Here is a 24,669-nt window from a genome sequence, read left to right on the forward strand (position 1 = left end):
ATATTGACACTTATTTTACTGACAAAAATATCTACCTGTAAGTGAGTTGTGAAATTGTGGACCAAATATTCATTGGTAAGGTTGTAATAATTGTTTACCGACGAATTGTTGTTGATAGATTGGTGTTGTTGGTAATTGAGTGTCCAAATTGAAATAAAATTTCGCGACATGTCTTTTTCTTCCATTCCAACCTTGATTAGGGTTTCATTCTCCTCATTTCAAGAATTAGGGATTCCTCAAATTGACCATTTTTTACCTCAATTCTCGCCCAAAATTTGTGTTCCAGTATTTGTATTTTCCCAAACCCTCTTTCCGGATACCAATCTACCTTCAAAAACCCAATTTGAAGTGAGGTTCGTGAAGGGAAAACATACGTAGTTGGTATTTGGTAGTGGCACCGCTTGTCTGTCCTAATTAGTCGTGGAGGTAAGTTTTTATTTCATCCCCTTTTGTTTTATTCCTTGGGGGGATTTGTTGACAATGTATGGTTGTGGTTCACACTAAAAATGGGAAAATCCATCGTAGTTGATTATCAACGTTGTTCTCGTGCTACACAGGAATTCAGGCTGGTCTCAAAGCCTTTCAATTGTGGTGTTTAATTTGTATTTGTCTATTTTTGTTATTCTTTCATGCTCATCGTTGGTGTCTGATTTGCTTGATGTTGGTATATGATTTAATTTGTTGTTTTATTTTGATTGTTTTGATTCTAGTTTTAAAGTAGTTTTGGTTGTTTGAAGTGTAGTTGAATGTAAGACCTTGAATGTTTGGTTGTTTGTTTTTTTAGACTACTTTATCAATTTTAAAAATTACTCATGCTATGTGTTTTAGTGGTTTGTCTGACCTCCTATTTCTAAGAACTCATGATTTGAGTTCTTAGCAGTTAAGATTAGGGAATGTAAGACCTTCAATGTTTCTGAGATTGGTAGAGTGTCCTCCTTGCATGTGATGAGTGTTTGAGATTGGTAGAGTACCTTCCTTGAATTAGAAGTTCTAATATGCTTTTTTGGAAAGTAAACACTATTCTTGTTCTCAATTTTTGTTTTGATTGTGTCTTGGATAGTAGTGTTGACATGTGAAGCCAAAGTGATATGATTCTTGAAGATTTAATGAAGTCTTTTTGAACTATCTTGAAGCTATTATTATTGGAATAAAGCCTACATTGGTGAAGGAAAGGAGATTTGATGATATTCATGTTGATCAAGGCCGGAAGGTGTGCTCTCCACATAGTTACATCATTAAGAAAGTGTATTTGATATTTGTAATTCATATTGTAGACCTTGTAGCATTAATTAGATGTATTTGGTCTTTGGTGTGTCTTTTAATCTGTTGAATGATTTTTCAACAGATTAAAATGTTTATTTTAGTATGTTGAATGATTTTTCAATAGGTTAAAAGGTTGACTGCAGTAGTCTTAAACTGCAATAAATTGAATCAGTTGATTTATTTTTTAATCGACTGATTTCACTTAAGTAAAGTGATAAATTAGACTAAAGTTTCAAAAAGAAACTAATTTCAATTTTTACTAGGAGTGAGATAAAAACATATTTAACACGGAAAAAAAAAACTTCTATTGGCACGCGAGGATCAAACTTTTTGAAGTTAGCTTTATTTTATGTATAAAAAATCATATTACTATTATACAATAATTTAAAGTATTATCAAACTAAAAAATTTAGTTAAACTAACATATATTACTCATTTATTTATTAAGAATTTATATAATTAGTTTTTAATAATATTTTGAATTAAATATATTTTTAATTCTTAAATTTGACACAAAATTAACATTTTTACTCGTCTTAAACCTTAGTTTTCAAACTTAAAAAATTAAATTGATATATTTCTTCTAATCTAATTCTTTTAAGTATTAAATTATATTTTAGATGAACATAGATAGAATGTCAATTGGTGTGAATAATTCTAGCGTTAGTGTGGAATGTCATTTAAGAAGTAAAAAAAAAATTAATGTAATTATATTAATTCTTTTACAAGTTTAAGAACAATTGTATGAAAGTTTGAAAAATTAACAAATTTTAGTTATGTTTTAATGATTAAAAATATATTTAACATTAATATTTTTTAACCAAACTAACATTTACCTGTTCCTAAACATTACAATTATCAAAATTCCCTATTATTAAAACATTATAATTTGTGAAAAAACAATTTTGGCACTTAAGTTAAATTAGATTACTTTAAGATAATTATATTTAATTTGATAATTTTAACAACCACGAGTTTGAGAACCCTATGAGTCATTAATGAAGTTGGACAAACCAATAAAAACCTGTTTTTACCCTCTTTTATATGATTTCCTTTCTAAGCATTTTTCTGCTATAATGAAATTAAACATATAAAGTCAAAGGCCCGAGAATGTAAGAGGTCAAATAAGTTTTTGATGGATTAAATGGCATATCAATATCAAGAAGCAGAATGAAAACTTAAATCTCCTAGTCCCACTATTTCAAAATTGCATTAAATTAAATATTTAAATTTAAGCAACTGTGTAACTTTTTTACAAGATTTTAGTGTCATTCAACAATAAAAATGGGTATAATTACTGATTTGGTACCCAACTTTTCCGTTAAGTTCAATTTGGTATCCAAACTTTTGGTTTGTTCAATTTAGTATCCAAATTTTTTAAAGAGATTCAATTTGGTCCTCTCTGTTAAGTTGGAGTTAACACCGTGTCAAGCTATGAAATTTTTAATTTTTTTTAAAAAAATTAATGTTTTTTAAAAAAGTATTTTTTTTCAAAAACATTTATTTTTATTTTCAAAAAGTTTAAAAACTGCCACGTGTCAGTTTATTGTCATGTCACGTGGCAGCTTACAATCATGACACGTGGCAGTGGTAATAGTTGTTTTCAACATAGTACCCCAATTTAAATTTTTGGTTCAATTTAGTACCCAATTTTTTAAAATGATCTAATTTCGTCCTCTCCAATTTAAGACCAAATTAGTAAATAAGCTTAATTACAACCTATATATACATGTTACAATAATTTTTTCTAATATATACATCAAATCATTTCACCTAAATACTTAAATTATTTTATTTTTTACATTTTAACCTTTGTAATTTTTTACACATGAAATACTTGTAAAAAATAAAATAATTTGAATCTTTAGGGGTAGTGATTTGATGTATATATTCAAAACAATCATTTTAACATGTATATATAAGTTATAATTAAACTTAGTTATTAATTGGGGTACTAAATTGAACCAAAAATTTAAATTGGGGTACTAAACTGAAAACAACTATTACCACTGCCACATGTCATGATTGTAAGTTGTCATGTGGCATGATAATAAATTGACATATGGCAGTTTTAAATTTTTTTGAAAAAAAAAATATTTTTTTTTAAAAAAAATTATTTTTAAAAAAAATAAAATAAAAATAAAAATTTCATGGTTTGACACGTGTCCTGTACGGACACAGTGTTAACTCCAATCTAACGGAGAGGACCAAATTGAATCTCTTTAGAAAATTTGGATACTAAATTGAACAAATCAAAAGTTTGGGTATCAAATTGAACTTAACAAAAAAAGTTGGGGTATCAAATGAAAATATACTAAAATACTAAAGTATTAATACACGTGAGATTTGTTAATTGTCACTTTAAATTAATTTTTTAATATAAACATTTTATATTTTAATATCAATTCATCATGCTTTATTTGGATCAGGGTAAACATGAAAAGAAAAAAGAAAAGACGAATAAGAAAGAAAAAAGTGAAATTTTTTGAATTGATGAGAATAAAAAATAATAATAGTATTATATAACGAATAATATATCTTTGGTGCATTTTATTTAATAATGAATATACATTATACTTTGGATCTTTTATCAAATTGAATTAATATAAAAGGTTGGAAGTCCTATATAAAGTAGAAATAAGATAATTTCGAAATATATAAGTGAAATGCAAATCTTATTTTATAAATTGATTTTGTAAAGTTGAATTAGATTTAAAGTCTAACTTTTTTTAACATAATATCATACACTTCAACTTGGGTCACGTATCAACAAATAGCACCTCCCTTTCTCTATAAATAACAAATGACATGATCCAACCAAATATATAAAAAACCATAATCCCAATTTACCATCTGGTGTCATCCCAAACTCTTATTCTAAACTACATAAATGAAATAACTTGCTTAAATTATTTATTAAGAAACTTTATCCACATTTTTCTCTCCATATATATACAATATTTTTTAAATAAAATTAAAAAGTTAAAACTTATAATTTTTTAATATAATAATTAAATTTATAAATGAAAATTTGAGGATTCCCACTTGTGCCATAAGTATTTTTTTAACATAATGTTTATTTTTCACTTAGGTGAGATAGCAGCATTATAAATAATAAATTATTCTTTTAATATAAATACCTAACTTTTTCACGTTCTTATTGAAAAAAAAAATTCTTAAAGAATATTAAAAAGAGAGAGAACTAAAAATTAATTACAATAAAAGAAGAAAAATATAAAAAAATGCACCTAAATTTTATGTAAATATATTGTTTAGGTATATATATGTAATCACGATATATGCTAATATTTTATTGTAAAAAATAAATATTCAATAATTTACACCACGTTCTATAATCTCGAAGTATAATTTATACTAGTATGTAATGACACCATATTAGTAGTTCATGCTATTTTATAGTCCATACAATTTGATTATATTGATAAAAGTGAAAAATATAAAATTAAATAAAATCTCTACGTTTTATAATATTGATATATAATATACACCGTAAGAAAATATATTTTTTTCTAAAGTAAAAGAACATACGCATAATTTTTTTAATGAAAGACTGCCTAATTATAGTTTTATAATGTAGATGCTATATATTTGTACAGTAAAATTGATATAAAGTCAATATATTAGGATAGTAATTAAAGTCAATATAGTGGTGGCGTTAAATTTTGGTGAGGGTCCTTTATAAATAGGGTTGGCAGCTATAATTAATTATTTTCAATGAGAAAATCTTGACAGAGAGAATAATAAATTTAAACCTCAAATTCAAAATATCTTTAAATTATAAATTATAATGGTTAACTTACAGAAGTTGGTTGGTATACGTGCTAATATACCATATTTTTTCATTATTCTATTTATATATTCCTTAATTATTAAATTATTCAGGATTTAATTAATTTCAATTTTCTCAGAGGTCAAAGATGTGCTTAAAAGTGTTTTCATGTGAACTTCTGTAAAATTAATTCTATCTTAAAAAGAATAAAATTCTGATTAATTTTTAATTGTATAAAAAGTAAGAATTAATCTTTAAATAGGATAATCTAATGACAAAAAAATAAGGTTTAATCATCTTTATAACTAAATTAAAATAATAAATTAGATTTATAAACTTAACAAACAAAATAGTTGTTACACACTTAATTTAATCATATCATTTATTTGTCTTTACAAACAACTGTTTACTAAACAATGTCTGGAGTAGGGATTACGTATATGCACGTAAAATCTATAATAAATAATTAATATATTAATATATGTAGGTATTTATTATCGCAAATAATTGATATTTTAACATCAATTTATAAATGAATTAGATATGAATATCATATTATTATATATTATCTATAAAAGATTAATATTAAAGTATAATTTATGTTTTATTAAATAAAATTTAATTAAAATTTATTAATATTTTATTAGATTAAATTTTATTTATATTTAATTTTATATTTTTTTAATTTTAAAAATTTATTAAATATTTTTTTGTAAATATTTACGGGTAAAAAAAGTAATGAGTATATTTTAGTGAATTTTTTGTTGTTAAAGATCGAATTACGATTAAAGATTGTCAGTATGAGAACCAAACTATTATAATCCTTGATCCAAAAACTTGAGTCTTACAAAAGTGTGTAAGAACACTTAAATATTCCCTACAAAAAGAAGTTTAATTAAATAATTCACTTTTAACCTTATAAATAAAGTAAATGAGTTTACCAAACAAAAATTTCTTACTTTTTCATAATTATTCTTTTTATAAAAACAAAAAAATATTTCATTAAAATTAAGGTTTTTATGTTGTGAATACTATTAATATGAAAGTCTTATAATGTCCGAGGAATAATTGAAATATGTATAAATTAAATAAGTGTGATCAAAATATCCCTATTATTAATATTTTCTGTAAGAAATAAAAAATATTTATTTTCGTAAAAGCAAACCTTTCATGTGTTAAATTTCACCTTTAATTAGTAATTATTTTATTAGTTTCTTTACTTTAAATTGTAATTTACTTAATTTTAATTAAAATATATTTTTTCTCAGGACAAGAAAATATCTCATCAAAAACTAATTTTAATTATAAAAAGTTTTAGTAACCAATTTAAATATCAATCTACAAAATAAAAAATTATTAGTTATTAAAATTGTTGTTATTATAAATAAAAAAATTATAATTGGTCGTTAAATTGGTTACTAATTAATTAAAAATTAATGTAAGAATCAACTTATTTGGTAGAAAAACTTTAGTAACAAATATCTAGTGACCAATTTCCTTTAATAACTAAACTCTTCATAACTGAATGTAAAAAACCATTATAAAAACTAATTATAATTTTTTATTCATAATAGTTATTTTAGTAACTAATAAATTTTTATGCTGAAAAATATACAAAATAAAATTTTAAAATTATTGTTGAATATTTTTCCAATAAATTTTCGTCAAGATATATGAAAACAAATATTCATAAAGAAATTATTTGTGTGTGTACGTGGGTGTGAATAACTCAGAATATATTATAATCAATTAAATATTTTTTTGATATTGAGAAATTAAACTCATTAGATAAAAAAGTTGAAATAAAATTATTGTAAGCTTGAAAATTAGTAAATGCATATAGGGCCATTGCTTAGATATGACTTTCAATTTGTTTTTAGAGTGAAATTTCAAAGAAGTTGCAGATAGTCAAATCTGTGAATACATAATGTACGTGAAACCATTAATTAAATTTATTTATTTAATTAAAGATTTTTTAAAATATACTTGAAACCCTTAATTAAAATTCTTCATTTAATTAATTTTTTTTTAAATATACGTGAAAACATTAATTAAATTTCTTTATTTAATTAAATAGTTTTTAAACTTTATTAAATAAACACATGAAAACATGAACTAGGTTGCTCAGTCAAACTGTTCAATTTGCTCCCAGATTGAATATTTCACGAAACTGTCAGCAAAGTTTTAATTAACATGCTCAGATACATACATAGAAAGACTATCTTAAAAAACCCAAAAAACTCAAAAAACATTAATTAAATTTCTTTAATTGATGATATAGAAATTCCCTTATAAAAACAATGACAAATTGACACATTTTATTTAAATAGGATTTATAAAATGCAACCAATAATTCCTTAAATGTAAAACTACATTAATTCACTATTTCATTTAAAACTTGTACAAATTAAAAATTAACAAGCTATTATCCAGTAAGCAGACAAAATATTAAATCCATTAGCTTATTAATTAATTGCACAAAAAATAAAATAAAATACAGTAAACCTTAAGATGCTTTTGAGTTAATCTTGTGTAATATTATAACAGATGAAGTTCAATTTCTCAGTGTATATATATATAACCACATACATACATGTGAGGCAACTCAGAACTCAAGAAAAAAAAAATCAAAGAGAGTATAATACTAAGAGAGTGGTTCTGATAAAAAGTAGAGGTATCTAACATCTGCAACAATGGTGGTCGCCACAGACAACTTCCCTTCATCCAATGGCAGAAGTATCTCCCCAAATACCATCATCGAACTGGAGAAGTATATATTCGCTCTTTCATTTCTGCAAAATCACAATCACTGTCATGCATATATTCTTCTTTGTGTCTGGAAATTGTTGTTGTGATGATGATGATTAATGTTATATATGACAGAGGTGATCCAGTGGTGTTGGAAAAATACTGGAGAAAGAGGAGTGAGGAATGCAGCATAGTGATAAGAGGATGGGAGATGATGAGTTACATTGGTGATGCGAAGAACAAGGTGTGTTGGTACATGTTGCCGGAAGTTGAGAGAAGCATCAGAAGGTTGCATCACGTGGTGGGAAATGCTGTCACCCATCACAGATACATTGTGGTGGGGACAGGAGCCACTCAACTCTTCCAAGCTTCTGTCTTTGCTCTCTCTCCTTCACACCCTTCTAAACCCATCAACGTTCTTGCTGCTGCACCATTCTACTCGGTCATTTTTTCTTCTTTATCTCTCTCTCACTGTCATTTTTTTTTTATCTGTCATCGAACACAAAGACACCAACAAGGAGGGTTTAGATCCATATGTTGTTACCTTGCACTTTATTTATTTATTTATTAATTTTTATTTTGCGAATTAGAATTATGAATGATGAAATTATTCTAACATGTTTTAAAATATTAAAATCAGTTTGGAAACATATACACGTAGACCCATGAAGATGTAGATTCCATTTTATATGCAAACATGGGTAACATGGGTGTCTGTCTGTTCGGCGTCCACCATTCTGAAAATCTGAGTTTGGTCAACCTCACACAACGTGAGTTTGTTTTAATTTTCCAAACGGTTGACTTGATCTGATAAAGAAAACGTTTTGCAGGAGTACCAAGATGAGATTAGTATTCTGCGTTCAGGGTTGTACCAGTGGGGTGGTGATGCTGCTTCGTATCAGAAAAACGAGCCTTACATAGAGGTCATAACCTCTCCAAATAACCCTGATGGGTTTATTCGAGGACCTGTGGTGAAATCTGAGGCTAAAGGGAAACTGATTCATGATCTTGCATATTACTGGCCACATTACACTCCCATCACTCACCAAGCTGACCATGATCTCATGCTCTTCACATTCTCCAAATGCACTGGTCATGCCGGTTCGCGTTTCGGGTGAGTTAATTCATCACACACTTTGTTATAATACAAGAAATTGCATGCTGAGTTTTGATTATGCTGTGAGTTAAGGTGGGCGCTGGTTAAGGACATTGAGGTAGCTAAGAAGATGACGAGGTATGTGCAGTTGAGCTCCATTGGAGTGTCAAAAGAAACTCAAACTCGGGTTGTGAAGATCCTTGAAGTGGTTTGTGATGGATACCAAAACTTCGGGTCCATGGAGTCTGAGCTCTTCTTTGAATACAGCAAACGCCTCTTGAGGGAGAGGTGGGAGAAACTGTGGGAGGTTATTGATGAATCCAAGGTTTTCTCAGTGGCCAAGTACTCAAAGGCCTTTTGCAACTTCACCAATGAATCATCTGAACCATCTCCTGGTACTTCATTCTCCCACTCTTAATATTCTTGTTTTGTGACTTTGTAATAACTTCATAATTAATGTTCTGTATGGTTCAGGTTTCTTATGGTTGAAGTGTGAGGAGGGTATAGAAGATTGTGAGAGTTATCTGGTGGAAAAACTGAAGATCCGTGGAAGAGGAGGGAAACGGTTTGGTGTTGATTCAAAGTATGCTAGAATCAGCATGATAGGAACAGATGATGATTTCAATGAATTCCTGAAAAGGGTGTCAAATGCGAAGAAGGAATGAGAAAAAGGTGTGAATTTCTGAATGAACAGAACAGATGGTTGGAACACTGTGATGTAGCAGTAGCTAGTTCAAGCACCGCCTTTCCACAATTTAGAATAATGTGTTGTTTTCTAGTGTACAATGTGTGATAAAGGATGAGTGCCGTAGGTATATGAATAAACCCACTCATATCAAGATCTATTAAACTTTTAAACTTTACCATAGAGTCTATTTATATAAATAAAATGCAGATCTTTATGTTAAATATTTAGTTTTCCTTTAAATATATTTTTGAATTTCTTACTTTGAGTTACATTTGTTTGTCATAAATTTCAAATTAATGTTTTTAATCTATAATTTTTTTTAAAAAAAGAGTAAGTTATGTAGTATGTAGTGGGGCTATTTGCAGCAAGATCGGCTTTGATAATGATGATAATCTCATGGATTAAGACATAAGAGAAACACGAAGCAAAAGTATTTTCATAATCATTATGGATCTAATGAAAGGGAACCATGTCTAGATCTCATAAATCACCGATTTGTCTAAATTTCGATATTTTATATAACGATAATCTTAACAACAAATGAGGTAAGTGGCCTCGATGACGAAACAGGAGACAACAGAACTTGATCATATTGAAAGCAATTACCGATTTAAAGTTAGCTTCACTTAACCCTTTTTAAGTTAAAACAAAGAAAAGTCAACTATTATAAAAGGAAAAAAAAAAGTAATGTAAGTAAACAAGTTAATTAATATTTAATTAGTATGTTAAATTAAAAAACAAAAATATTGGTTTCATAAGTGATAGCCACTTCTATACTGCTTAAAGTTTGAATATTACTTTAAAATAAAACGAAAAAAAATATTAGATAAAATGCAAAAATATTAAATAATCATATTTAAACTCAGACTCTATTTGATCTGGATTAGCAGACGATACATTATTTAATTTTTAATCATGCTTTGTTATCACTCAAAATAAACGTCCTCTTTGATCCAACGATCATAAAAATCAAATATTTAATTAAGACTAACAAAAATAAGGTAACTAACTAATAATATCATAAAATTAAATTTTATTTCAAAAGTACTTATAGAATTAAATAATATTATTCAATAAAATTACTTTTAATTCAAGAAATGAATTTTTAAGCAATAAATACGACAACATGCTTTTTGCGAAAGGAATGAATATTTCATTAATGAACTTCACAATAAATTAAAGGTATGAACACAAATCTGAAAGTAATAATATATGTCTTGCCATTAAAATAGAAAAAAATGCTATCAGTTATTTCCTGTTTAACATTTGAAAGTAATAATTAATTTGATTCATAACATTTCAAAATAAATTTCGTTTTTATATTTATTTATGTAAAATAATATGAACAAAGATTAACAAATTTTAGTATCTTTGAAAATTGAAAATTAAAAATTTCTTACTTGTAAGTTAAAATTTATCTTTAAATTTCAATCGTTGTCTTTCACCAAAAATTAAGATGACAAATCCCAAATCCCACTTACCCAGTGTATCATCTCGAGTGCAATTTGGTCTGTGGGTGGGTTCATATGATAAATTTGGATGTTTCGTATAAAATTATTGGTTTCTTTCTTTTATTTCGGAGTGGATGTTCCAAAGAGTAAATTTTACATTCTGAAAAAAATCATTCCGAATTATAACTTTTACATGCCAGAATAAAAGATTGCGAACCAAAAATTTCATTGGTGTTGTCCACAGAAGTTTTCTAGGAAACAATAAAGACTAGAGGGTTGGCTCTTGTTTCCGCAACTGTAATTGGAACCAATGTTTCTTTACTTAGCTTAATATCCAAATGAAATTATCTATATATTGCTTTTCTGCCATTGGCCTGCAATAAACTTTCTGAATGAATGGTTAAAAAAACGCCGTTTTTGTCCAGAAAGGGATATGGTATATATTAATAATACAAGAGAGGGTCAGACAGTGAATACAAAATAATGAGGGGGGAAATATTCAGTCTTCGTAATACAAAAAGCTAATAATTCTCTTACAAATAAATCAAACTGAAGACAGTGGGAAAAGATTGACAGATCGTAAATAAAAAGCAATAGAAGAAAAAAAATCAAGCATTTTCCCAACAAAAAAACAGATTTGAACAAAAAAACTTACAGAAGATACAGCCTTACACTTGCCAATTCCTGACTTGTAGTTATGAACTTTATGGACAAGGGGCAACTTGCGATCTGTTGCCAAAACAACTATCATGATGGGAGATATGATCACGCCAAATAAAATCTAACTAATTTCACTCTAGTTCCTCTCCCACCCACCAGTTTAAAACCATTAACCATGGAAGTTGACACGATTATTCGGTGAAATTCAAGCGCCAAAGAAAGATACAAGTTCTTAAATAAGCCGTAGTTCGTACTCTCCAGCCATAGTTATGTATCTCACCCATGGAAGAGCCTGATAACCACTTTTCTCAATAATCTTCAAATATCTAACCTATAAAACCAAAACATTTACATGTTGATTACCATCAAATCAAACCTTCAGTTAACTGAATAGCACCATCAAAACATGTGGGTATTTCTTCAAATTCACATGGATCAAACAAACAACTTTTCCAAACAATTTATCATGGTCAATGGAATAAAATTAAGTTTGGTAGTTTTTTATCCTTTCCAAATGTCAAGTTTTATTTGTTTATATTAATATTTTTTAAACATTTATTGTCAATTCTGAATTGTGAAAATAATATTAACTAAAACAAATTCATCAAGTTTACTGCAACCCTAAATCCATTGAAATAATCAAAATGTTAATACCCAAAATGGAGAGAAAAACAGATATAAGGGAAGAATAAATAAGGATTAGAATAAAAGGTCACATTCACTTAAATTTAATCAGAGATACTAACACATTAGATTTCCTAAGCCGAAAAATATAGTCTAGCTACATTCTGTATATAAGAAAACCAGATTTATGATGCAATACCTGTATGCCAGAAACCGTAAAGTATGGTATTTCAAATTTGACACTTATAGGGGCTTTTCTCTCAGGAGTTGCATCCTCATCTGTTATACTTGGAAGACGAAACTCAGCTCTCAACATATATTCCTGAAAGAATCAAGGAGGAAAACCAGATCCAATAAATCATGATCAAAATGAGGTACCAAAAGATGGGTGTTATTCAAGGATTCAATGCCTATTTCAAATAAACTCATACTTTGCCTCCAGGGAAGGATCTAATTTTCCAGATTAACGCATCCTTTTCAGGTGCATATGCTGCAGATCCCATTGAAGTTCGAACATTAGGATTTGTTGCATCAACAGGCACAGGCAACTCAATCTCCACGTTTGTGGCAGTGCTATAAAATAAACTCAATTAGTTGAGGCAGCAAAGACATTTGAGGCTCTAGAGATCTAAAACCTGATCTACCCATCTATCACCAGGGTAGGAAACGTAGCAAATATAAGAAGAAATCTCATTACCTCCGCTCCTTAAATTGACTCCTTGCTTTTACCATAATCTCAATCCGACTCTTTGAATGCTTTTCAACAGTTGCTTCCACCCAAATTAAAGGCTTAACCTGAAAAAAGTGATGATAGAATCATGAGACTTCAAAATGCTTTTATTCTCTCTTTCTCTGTTTACCTCTAAAAATAGAAACTTATGTCATGTCTAGAGAAAAAGATGAACCTGTGTACTGAGCCTGTATGTCATCAAATCAAACGACCCATCAGGTGGTATAAAGGAAATTGTTCTATCATTTTCAAATCGAGCCAAACGCACACACCTTCATAAAAGGCCAGATATAATTTGAGAACTAGCATCAAGAAGAAGAAACATGCTTAAAAAAGTTATACAAAATTTTAAGTCTAAATTATCAGTTTCTAAATACAAGGAAGTCTAGCATACGCACTGATGAAACTTGATATCTTCCAAGTCAATAGCCTTTCCTTTGGTTGTTCTACCTTGTGCCTCTAACAATACTCTATCATTTAAGCCAAGTTTGCACTCAGGCATACCACTGTATAAAATAGGCCATGAAAGGCACACTTGAGTCAGATAAATACACTAATATATAAGTCAGTTAGAATAACAGATACTTCAAGGTTAACACAGTCTACCAAATACTCTCAACTGTAAAACAAAAAGAAGAAAAAGGAAGTGAAACATGGATTCAGTGGTTGGACCAGTCTGTAATATATCTAACACAAATAAGTATGTTTAGCACGAGCTGTTAAAGAAAGCCTTTGGAGTAAGGTGTACCAAATGAAAAAAGCCAATTTTTCAAATTCCAGATAACAACCCGTAGTGGCTGGTCTAAAAAATTCTGTAGTGTGATAGCCACTATTTAGAAATTATTTGTATGGTTTATACAATGCATAGTATATGAATACATACTCTTAAAATGGTAAACATTACTCAAAATTAATTACATTCAATTCATAATTAACAGTAAAAAGTCATTGGTGTCAACAAAATATACAAGCAAATACCAACAAAAGTGAAATACAAGTTTCCTAGATAGGAATATTTAATTATCATCTTCTAATCCAAGTCTTTATCATTTTCACTGCTATTACAATTACAGAATTCTGTCATCTATATACAATTACATATATAAAATTAATTATTTAACATATATATAAAAAAAAAAAAAAATTAGAGCAGAGGTCATTCTACTATCTCACTTTTGGGGTCAGCCACTCTGCTATCCAGGATTGACTGCTATGGTTGAATTCATTTTTTGAAACTGAAATCCCATATACCCACCCTCCCACGAAAAACCCTAATGACGTTGTTTAGAGGACTTAGCACCAGCAATAATCCGGTGGTGGGCAGGCGTCACTCCTCACCACTATGCTGCTATTGCACACCACTTAAAGTGCTGATAAAGATATCTACAAGCCTGTGTAACCAGTACAAAGTAAAAAACAGAAAATAACAAACTGCACGTCCTCATAGCTAATTTCATTTGCATGCCTCAAAATTTACCTACACAGAAATCAAAGATAGTTTTAAGAAAAGATTCAACAAGGACTAAGTTTAGGCTTGGTCCTCTAATCCCTAATGTACCAACCACACACAAACATAGTATACCATACCCTGCACAAGTGAGCATACAGAACAACAATAAACAACTAAAACGGAAAACCAGAAAACTGAGGTCAACACATTAGAGTCCCTAAACCAACATAGTAGAATTTAAGTAAATCAATAAATAGTAGAAAGACCAGTTAGTTAAGAACCAATGTCAGAAAATCAGTAGATCTCAAGGAAAGTAGGAAGCCAACCTCAAATACGTTCTCATCTTCAACGCCCCAACAACGTCAGATCTAATTATTTGTCCATTGCTATTGACAAGTATATTAACATTCTCTACCACATCCAAGAAAACCTGAAAACGGAATCGCTTAGACCATAAAATTACAATTAAAAAAAGCTTCAGATTTTTCACTTTCGAAATGGCTACCTCATTTTTCTTATAGTTTATCCCTTCGCTGCGCCAAGACACAGCATTAGTCACAGCCATGGGAGGTCTCTGCGTAACTTCCATTCTATAAGCATCAGTCTTGATAAACTCACTAAGAATTTGCGCCTCAGTGTACTGAGGATAGCCAAAGTCCATAATCTCATCAAGTAGTTCATACTGCCAGCAAGACAACAAATCGAAAAGCACACAATTCAACCAATTCATTTCAAACTCGACGAAACAAGTAATTAAAACGCAAATTCATCGACATGTTACCACAACGACGAAGTTGTCCCTCAGCGATTCCTCTTCCAATTCTTCGAAGTAATGCTTAAACACCTGCCGCAAAAACACGGATCGATGATTATTCGCACAAACTAAATCGAGAAACTCTGGATTTCGAAAGGATTTAATAATAAGGAGGCGTACGTCGACGATTCGGTGCAGGAAGAAGAGGAGGCTGGCGGCATTGCAGTTCTGTCTGGTGGCTATCATGACGTAGACGTTGCTATGCTGAACGAACATGTAGGTCACGCCGTTGTCGAGCACGACCGGATCTTGAGACTGCGCATCGGCCTTCGATGAAAAGGAGAGGAGCTAGAGAGTGAGGATTCACTTTGCGAGAGTGAGTGGAAGAGAGAAGAGATGTGAAGCGGAAGGAACCTGTTTCTCGATGAGCTTGGTGAAGAAGCGTTCCGCGTCGACGGCGGAGACGTCGCCTCGGTAGTCGCGCCAGATGAGGACGCGGCCTTTGATGTCGAGGAGGAACAGAGCCGAGGCTGCCCCTGCCATTGCTTGCTGCTGCAGTGATCGGATCCTGGATTCCTATCAGATCAGCACCACCGTCAACAGAAAAAGGAGAAGAACAACAACAACAACATGAAAAACAAAGACTTCTATACGACGCCGTTGCCACAGTAATTATCCTTATTTATTTATTTCCATTCGGGGATGTAATTATTTTTCTTATTTTCGTTCTTGTGTTTCAAGCGACTGAGATTTACAAAATAATTAATTACGATCATTTTTGTTTATGCTTATCTGCTTTTGAGTTAGATTAATTACTTTTAACATTTACATATATTATGTTTAAATACCACGAAACTGCCAATAGTTGTAAGGAGTTGTGAACAAACACTTATATAGATAAATTTTCTTTTATGAAAATATGAAATGCGTTAATTTTTGAATTAAAGTTAACTTATATATGAATTAATTTATAAAAAACACATATCTTAAAATTTATAAATTAAAAATGTCATTTTTAAACTGTTATTAAAAATTAGATTTTATCTTTAAATTAAATATATACATAATTCTTAATGTTATATGAAAAATAACATAAAACATCCTCTCTGTTAAATAACACGTATGTAAAGAGTTTATGCAATAACATTTACCTATATTTAGTAGGAAACATGATTTTTATAAATTATAAAGATAAAATAAATATATATTTAATTTGGAAAGAAGATAAATTCATTTGTTATCATAAATATAATTCAGAAGATAAAAATAAGGGAAATAAAAATTTGAAAAAGTTATGTTAAATGATTTCTACAAATTTAAGTTATACATAAAATAATTCGAAAATATATGGAACATCTCATTTAATAGTGTTAAAGTCCTAAACAAAATATTATATAATGATAAAATAAAATAGATATTGGAAGACAAATATAAAGTATTAATACATTTATCCCAAAATAATTATAATAATATGAATATATACAAATCACACAGAGATGTCTAAAAGTTTTCTCAATACTAAACAAAACATAAACGGTCACTCCTAACACACCACAGCCTCACCACTAGTCATCAAAAGAGTATCTTCACTTGCATACTCTTTTGCTCACACAATCAAGTGATCATTACAAAAGAGATAACCAGACATAAACACACAACAAAAACGGGGTAAGCCAACGTAAATAAAAAATATTCATAAAAATTCAAAATCATGTTACATGATAACACACCCAGGTATGCATATAAACATAGAAACAGTTGACACTAAACTCGATTATCCAGTACATGCATTTGACATAGGAATCACTGGTGGTGAGCACCTATGGTGGTTCCCAAACTATGCAGAGTTTGGCCTCAAGGGGTTATCATCCAACGAATCACAAGGTAAGTCCCTTTGGCGTCTAGGACCTGACCAAGTCCAATGACTAGGACCTCCTTCATCACGACATAACCTACTCTACTTGAGTGTGAGTAGTTATTAAATGAATGATACCTCCATATTGAATCCTTATGTCAATGCATACACTAAATACTTTCACATAGAATTTCTCCTTGAAATTTTTGCGACCACATTACATTTCATGCTTACATTTATATATTCATATCAGGCATCAAAAATATTCTAAACAATAATAAATAATTGCTAAAGTACACAAAATTTCACATGAAGGTGGTTGCTAGACTCTGATCCCTTCACTCGCTAAGCGAAAAGTGGACAAAATTTCACTCGACCAACGACTAGATGACTCGCCAAGCGAGTGAATCATTGGAACTCTCAAAGCTAAATTCCTCTGAAACTCGCTTAGCAAGACCATCCATTCGCTAGGTAAAAAGTGCACAAAAATCCACTCGACAAGCAACTGGATGGCTCGCCCAACGAGTAAATCATTAGAGCTTTCAAAGGTAAATTCTTCATCAACTCGCTTAGCAGGCTTAGGCTTGACCAACAACTACAAAGTCCACCAACTTACTGACTTTGGATTTGTTGTGCGAGTAGGTATTTGACCAACGACTCCTAAGTCGATAAGTCCCTGACTTTGGTTTTGCTTAGCAAATGAATTCTCGCTTAGTGACTCCCAAGTCATTAAGCCTCTAACTTTGGATTCGTTGAGCGAGCTCACCTTCAACTAGCGAGTTTGCATAATTCGAATAAGGTTCTGCCTACTTAGGTCTTTCCAATCCAATTTAAGCAACTCCTTAGTGATTACATATGCTCAATTCGTACCAAATTTCAATTTCACAACAAGCATCAGTACAAAGGAGTCTAAAAAACAATATCAACTTCATAATTGCTTTCTAACCATCAACATCAAAATCAACACCCAATTTTACTCATTAAGATTACATGCAACAACTCAATTTTCACAAGCAATCTCAGGAAATCATACCAATTCAACATTTGTACAAAACAAACATAGTCTAATTAGCTTCCTTTACTAGAAGATGACTCAAACAACTGAAGGAGTATCAAATCTTCCTTCTAACTATTAGAACGTACAACTCAATTTATGAACAACACATACACAATCATATACGAGCTATAGTTTCTCACATGCATGCACAAGGACAATTAACGGAAAAGAACGGATACCACCTTACTCAATTGAGAAAACTAATTGGATAAAATAAATTTTAAATTTTTAAAATTATGGATATGTTGCTCACAAGTCCCTAAGGGAGAGACCAATGTTCACAAAATTGGTACTCTAAAATCAGATCAAAACTTTAAAATAAACCAGGTCATTACAGAAATGCAAAAAAAATCTGAAAACAAACCAATTAAATAACTAAATCGATCAGAAACCAGACGAAATAATCGAGTTTAGAGCATCAGAAATAAGAACAAATAATTTAAACTGTTTTAGGTGGGATGCACCAGCCTTTGCATCAGTGCAAAACAAAGGCGATGCTTGAGAAACCAAGTAGCAAGCTACCTTGAAGGTTCTCTCCCTACAAAAATAAATTTAATATCGTGTGGACTAATAGCCCACATATCAGATATTAAACTGATAAGAACAGATACTACACTTAATCTTAGCCAAAAGGCCGAGAAAGGTATGCTTTGGAAATTGTAAGTGTTCAAATTTTATATCTCAAACTTCAGATACCTGTTACTGTTCTGACAAGTGTGGGACTCCATAAATTGAGTATGATGCTCCAAAATCATCACGTCAGTAACAGACTTTGCAATTTAGAGCAGCAATCGAGTTCATAAGCAACCATCTTACTTCTTCTCCAATGGCACTGGTTCATGCCTAATTAAGGCTTAACCAGTGAAGCCAAGAATCCAATTGTTGTCCATGTCTCTAAAATGTGATGTTGCAACCACAGAGGAGCTGTTTTCTTCATCATTATTTTTACTTCAACATTAAATTATGTTTGCTCAACAGAAGTCAGATCAAGATATGTCCACCTGTCAAAACCTCTAAATTCACCCAATGATTATAATAGAAAATTATGGATACCCAACTAAATGGAGAAGTGTAAATTGAAGACTAAACAACTATATATGCACCCGCAAAGGCTGTGCTGGAGAGATAACTACCCAGATACTCTAACAATCTTCTCCCTTATAAAGCAAATCCAGTAAATTAGATACTTATGAAACCCTTCAACCTAATAACATTAAATGATAAACTACTGAACCAGACAACCAAGAGAAATAAAACTACTGATATCAAACTGATTTGGGTGGGATGCACCCGGCCTTTGCAGAAGTGCAAAACAAAGGCGATGCTAGAGAACCAAGTAGCAAGCTACTTCGATGGTCCTCTCCCTTGAAAAATAAATTTAATATCGTGTGAACTAATAGTCCACATATCAGATATTAAACTGATAAGAACAGATACTACACTTGATCTTAGCCAAAAGGCCGAGAAAGGTATGATTTGAAAGCTTGAAGTGTTTAAATTTTATATCCCAACCTTCAACTGTTTGCCAGTATTCTGACAAGTGTGGGACTTCCTAACTTGAGTCTGATGCTTCCAACATCACTACCTAGTATCAAGCTTTAAAATTTAGATAGTCATGAAACTTGAAACTGCTTATAGTCAGAATATTTTTTCACTTGACATAACCAATCATGCTCATCATTTCCAATACTCAAGTAAAAGAATATTTATCTTATTATAACTATCAAACTTATTCATCAATAAATAGCAAATATTATGTTGACTGTATGGGTATTTTAAGTAAAACTAAAAAAATGTCTTTCATTGACATGAACTTGTAGAATTCCACATATTTTATATATTTCTTTTTCTAAAATCTTAAAGTCAATAATAAAGTCTCAAACTTTGATGATGATAGGATTCAACAAAAAAAGGAAAAAAGTAGTGTTTGTAAATTGTTTATATAACTCAATGGCGATCCCCTAGAGTCAGTGGTCTAGACTAGGCGCTGGGGAAAAACGTTAGTTACGTGTTTGAATTTATTTTCAGCATAAAATAGTTAGCAATAACAATATTTTGATACATGAATACATTAAGAAGTCTATAATCTTGTACTAAAAATGTGTACGTATATATACAGCAGAGCATAAACTCCAAATGGTAGCAGCATGAGATTTGATGAGTGCAAGAAAGAGAAGCATTAGAGTAGAATTGTGAAGTAAGAAAAGAAAAGAAAAGAAAAGGGTGTTCATCTTCCATCAAGAACCCCACTGAAGACTTGGCTGTCTCCACCTAATGATGCTTCCCATTCTGTGGATGACATAACAATCTGAGACAATGCCACAACTATCTCCCTCATCACAGGCCTGTCGTTTGGATCTTCGCACAAACACCAATGAGCTACTTCTGCCATCTGCAAAGGGAAATGTTCCAAATAACAAAATTATGAGGTCATAATAATATCAGAATGAGGAAAGCAACAATGTTAAGCTATCCCCTACAATATCCCTAAAGACACACAATAACTATGTTAAAGAAGTGATCATTAACTTTCTTCGAACACAAAATATTCTTTGAACCAAAGAACCTCATCCTTAGTTCTTCTTACCCATCTTGCTTTTAAATGACATTTGTTTTTTTTAGGTGATTAAGAAACTCATTTGTCTGCTTGTTTTCACCCCTTGTTTAGTTATCTATGAAGTTTTAGTCAAAGAAAATGTATTCTAATTTATGATAAGCTTACTAATAAAATCCCTATTAAAGCATAAACTTTTCATTGGTGCTCTTGACTTCTTATAGTGAAAAGTTTTGGTTACAGGTCCTTGCGAGTGAAGCTGATATCCTCAATTACTACTTTACTGTCTCTGAAAAAACAAATATCTGTCAAAACTAATTTTTTTTATTTATATTTCCATTGAGTCCACATAGAGATATTAAATTAAAGTAGAGTATGTGAATGAAGATAGGAACTTGAGGTAAATCTAACCCTGTAGACATCTTCCATTGGATAGCTATGCTGAAGATTCCCATCTATGGCATCTGCTAAAACATTCTCTGGGTATTTGTTTTTGAAGATTTGGCTAACCTGAATGTGATGAAAAGAAGGATCATCATTCTTCCTTTTAAATAATAATAGTAATAATAATAAATGTTTGAGTATTAAGTCAAGATTTCTCTGAATAAATTCTATTTCTCTCCCATCTCTTCTTAATTTTCTGAGAAACGAGTTTGACTTACAACTGTAACAAGTGATTTCATATTGTTGGGTTGTTGGTTGTCACGAAATAGTGCACGTTTTCCTGTTATCAACTCTGACAGAACCACCCCAAATGCAAATACATCTGTTTTTATAGTCACTTGAAGCTCCTTAACAGATCTTAAAGGAGCAAAAAAGCAATCAAGTCAGAATAAAATCAAGTGGTGTGTAATTTTTGTTTACTTGGGTTTAAGTATATAATGATAGCAAGAAAATTGATTGAGTTGAATACCCCAAGAGAGTGTAGTTTATGATCTGAAAGCACAAAACCTACTCTGGTGGAAGGTAGCCCGGTGTTCCAACAAGCCTTGTGGCTATGAATTCTTCATCATTGGTTCGTTCTACCAGCTTTGCAAGTCCAAAATCTGCTACCTACGTACAAAACCCCAAGTTAGCGGATTGATTTTGAACTAAGTATAGAGACTTTGGTTCAAAGTTTTCTCAACTCAGCTTTACAAAGGAATAAAATAAAGTCATCCCCAGCAATTTCTTACAAGACATGTTAAATTCAAAGGGACAAGTACAATGTTTTAAAACCTATGTTGTTTTGTTAAACTACAGTGTTATAACATGTTTATCATATGATGACATGAATAGCAGATTCAGTTTACTTTGTGTATTAAAATGTTTTGATAACTAGTCCCAATTTTCTTTCGGTGGTGGCAATTTTAGACAGAGAAGAAGGGAGCAAAACAAAGTAAGATTTACCTTTGCTCTAAGCTTCTCATCAAGGAGAATATTGCAAGTCTTTATATCACGATGCACATATCGAGCTTTCGTGTAATCATGTATATATTCAAGACCTTTTGCTGCATCCAATGCAATTTGAACCCTAGCACACCAAGAAAGAGGCTGGTGACCTGTCCCGATACAATGGTAAAATTAAGTTATATTACTTAATTTGATCCGTGGTAATCATACTCTTTTACCAAATGGATTAATCTTTTGAAAAGATTTATGATTTTGGCATCTGATATACCTTTCAGTAATGGATCATGAAGGTGCTTACTGAGAGATCCATTTGGAACATACTCGTACACCAAATAAAGGTGGTCATCTCCGCTGGCATATCCCAACAACTCCACCTGAAACAATGATTATCTATAGTATAATCAAACAACAACATATCTTAAAGATAATGCCAAAGCTCTCTTCATTAGAGACATTACTTACAATGTTAATGTGATGGATCTTACACAAGGCCTTGAGTTCTGCATAGAATTCTTTGGATTTATTAGACCTCATCTTCTTTACAGCAACCTCCTGAAGTTAAAACAGCTATCAATCATTCTCCATTTATCAATCAGCACATGAAAATATGCTTCAATGTCTTTGGTTTTCATACCTTCTCCTCTAACATTCCGAAATACACACTCCCGTATCCACCTACTCCAATCTTTCGTGTTTCGTCGAAGTTATTCGTAGCATCTTCAATCTCCTCTAGAGCATAAATTACTGGTCTTTCTGATTCAAATGGAGTTGCATCTTCGGCCATATTTAACATGAATAAGCAAAAGACCTTCTTAGTCTCCTTGTAGAGATATTAGGAAATTACTGAAATAAACTTAGTATTTTGGAAAATGAGTTGTTTTTGCTTCCAAAAATTTATTTTCAAGTTACCTTCTATATGTTCTGCATGAAAATCTCGGTTCTTTATGGAAATAGTTCTATTTCCAATTGATCTTTTAGACACTATATTTGGATCATTTTTTGCGGCTACACTGGCCCTGGATCTCCTAAGAACGACAACGAGAATGATCAAAGTAATAGTTGAAAAGAATGTCACACCCGCTAAGATGCCAATGATTATATAGTGTTTCTTCTCTGCAAACAAGGGAAAGCCATGCTAAGATTTTGCAGCGCGAGCCAATAAAAATATGGAAAAATCATATGAAACATAGAAGGGATTGAAGAAGAGGAATCATCACCTTTTCCTTTGGAAGGCAAACCATTGAGTTCCCTTGGAACATACAGCACCCAATTAATATCTATGAATGAAGGGTTCTGAACCAGAACTTCGTTCATACTCACCATGTCATCTAAGGTAGCATTTAGCAGTGTAGCGATTGATATGGGTGTATCATTCCGCTGAACTGTATACGTGACAACAATTTGGGAGTCACTTTTTTTTGAACACCCACAAGGAAGATGTATTGCCAAGTCCTCATTTGGGTCCACTTCTGTGTTAATAGACCAGGCTTGGCCACTGTAAACAACGTTGTTAATCTCCACAGAAGAGTCATTAGGCTTCACCTTGTAGGTTGTATCATAGAAATATCCGCCAAGGTCATCATCATTAGTGTTATTGCAGGAACAAGGCACTGTTACAAGGTAATCTTTCTTTGTGCCACGCATTATAGGTTTGATTTGGGAGGGATGAACGGAGTAAAAGTTGGCTAAGTCATCTGCGTTGTGATTGTAACTTATGTGGTAGAGTGAGGCATTGCATGTGCTGATCATAGAGGAGCATCTGAAGGGTTCCAAGTAAGTTGTTTTGAGAGAAGCTTGGAAGGAAAACACAGCTACACTTACACAAGAAGTAGCAAGAAGAGGAATGAGAAGAGAAAGAAGAGAAGACATGGTTTGTGGGATCATGAAACTTGTTTGAAAGGGAAGAGAGATAGGAAAGCAATAATGGGCTGGTTAGTTTCCTAGTGCATCCGTTGCATTGCACTTGTCATCATGTGGTTGTTGCTTCTTGATTTCAAGAACTAGAAACGTTCTCCACTTAGCATGATTTTACAAAATGTGATGATGGTGATGATTATTATTATAGAATTATTTGGTTCCAATCGTAAGGATGGAGCATACATATTTGTGGGATCTCCGACGGCAATAGTGGACTCGAATAGAAAACAAAAGCCATAGACAAGTTCCACACCGAATAAAAAAGCCATGGTGCCATCACAAGTCACACTCTACCTCTAGTTTAATGCCACTTGAATCACGAGCGGCAAAAATTACTTTATGTTATCTGAGTTTTCGTTTTATCCACACGTTAGTCGTTTTCAGTTGAAGTATACTAACTTGGATTTTAAAGAAATAAGTGTGAAAGAATCTAATTATTTGTCATAAGGGTTTATGTCATCTTCGGAATTAACTCCCCAACCTTTTTAAGTTTTTTTTTTCATATTAAAATTTGAGAACTAACTTTATTTGAATAGTAAGAATTATTTTCTAGTTCTATATGTAAATAGATTTTTAAGTTTACCACTATCCTCTAGAAATACATTCATTTATTTTCAAATTTAAGTTTTATGCATATGAA

At 31.0% G+C, this 24,669-nt stretch overlaps 3 protein-coding genes and 2 non-coding genes across 5 annotated transcripts; 1 reads left to right on the top strand and 4 right to left on the bottom strand.

Moving 5' to 3' along the window:
• Positions 1-7,641: 7,641 nt before the first annotated feature.
• On the top strand, positions 7,642-9,785 carry LOC114174212 (tryptophan aminotransferase-related protein 1). Its single transcript, XM_028059002.1, has 5 exons — positions 7,642-7,823; positions 7,937-8,243; positions 8,632-8,915; positions 8,991-9,292; positions 9,372-9,785. Exons 1-5 carry the CDS (start codon positions 7,747-7,749, stop codon positions 9,560-9,562), a joined length of 1,161 nt encoding a protein of 386 aa, XP_027914803.1. The 5' UTR covers positions 7,642-7,746; the 3' UTR covers positions 9,563-9,785.
• Positions 9,786-11,498: 1,713 nt separating this feature from the next.
• On the bottom strand, positions 11,499-15,907 carry LOC114174228 (AP-1 complex subunit mu-2). The gene is made up of 11 exons (XM_028059023.1): positions 15,669-15,907; positions 15,435-15,581; positions 15,282-15,344; positions 15,006-15,182; positions 14,827-14,930; positions 13,449-13,556; positions 13,226-13,322; positions 13,018-13,115; positions 12,752-12,893; positions 12,520-12,642; positions 11,499-12,027 (listed from the first exon to the last, which is right to left on the bottom strand). Exons 1-11 carry the CDS (start codon positions 15,795-15,797, stop codon positions 11,929-11,931), a joined length of 1,287 nt encoding a protein of 428 aa, XP_027914824.1. The 5' UTR covers positions 15,798-15,907; the 3' UTR covers positions 11,499-11,928.
• Positions 15,908-18,619: 2,712 nt separating this feature from the next.
• Positions 18,620-18,813, bottom strand: LOC114174747. Its single transcript, XR_003602710.1, has one exon. It is a non-coding gene; the product is annotated as a U2 spliceosomal RNA (small nuclear RNA).
• A 632-nt stretch (positions 18,814-19,445) lies between these two features.
• Positions 19,446-19,639, bottom strand: LOC114174751. The gene has a single exon (XR_003602714.1). It is a non-coding gene; the product is annotated as a U2 spliceosomal RNA (small nuclear RNA).
• Positions 19,640-20,276: 637 nt separating this feature from the next.
• On the bottom strand, positions 20,277-23,983 carry LOC114166173 (lysM domain receptor-like kinase 3). Its single transcript, XM_028050855.1, has 10 exons — positions 23,330-23,983; positions 23,022-23,225; positions 22,747-22,913; positions 22,575-22,664; positions 22,381-22,486; positions 22,110-22,261; positions 21,676-21,773; positions 21,383-21,521; positions 21,132-21,230; positions 20,277-20,558 (listed from the first exon to the last, which is right to left on the bottom strand). Exons 1-10 carry the CDS (start codon positions 23,979-23,981, stop codon positions 20,394-20,396), a joined length of 1,872 nt encoding a protein of 623 aa, XP_027906656.1. The 5' UTR covers positions 23,982-23,983; the 3' UTR covers positions 20,277-20,393.
• Positions 23,984-24,669: the final 686 nt, after the last annotated feature.

This window comes from Vigna unguiculata, chromosome 2, assembly GCF_004118075.2.
Source record: "Vigna unguiculata cultivar IT97K-499-35 chromosome 2, ASM411807v1, whole genome shotgun sequence".
Classification (NCBI taxonomy): Eukaryota; Viridiplantae; Streptophyta; class Magnoliopsida; order Fabales; family Fabaceae; genus Vigna; species Vigna unguiculata.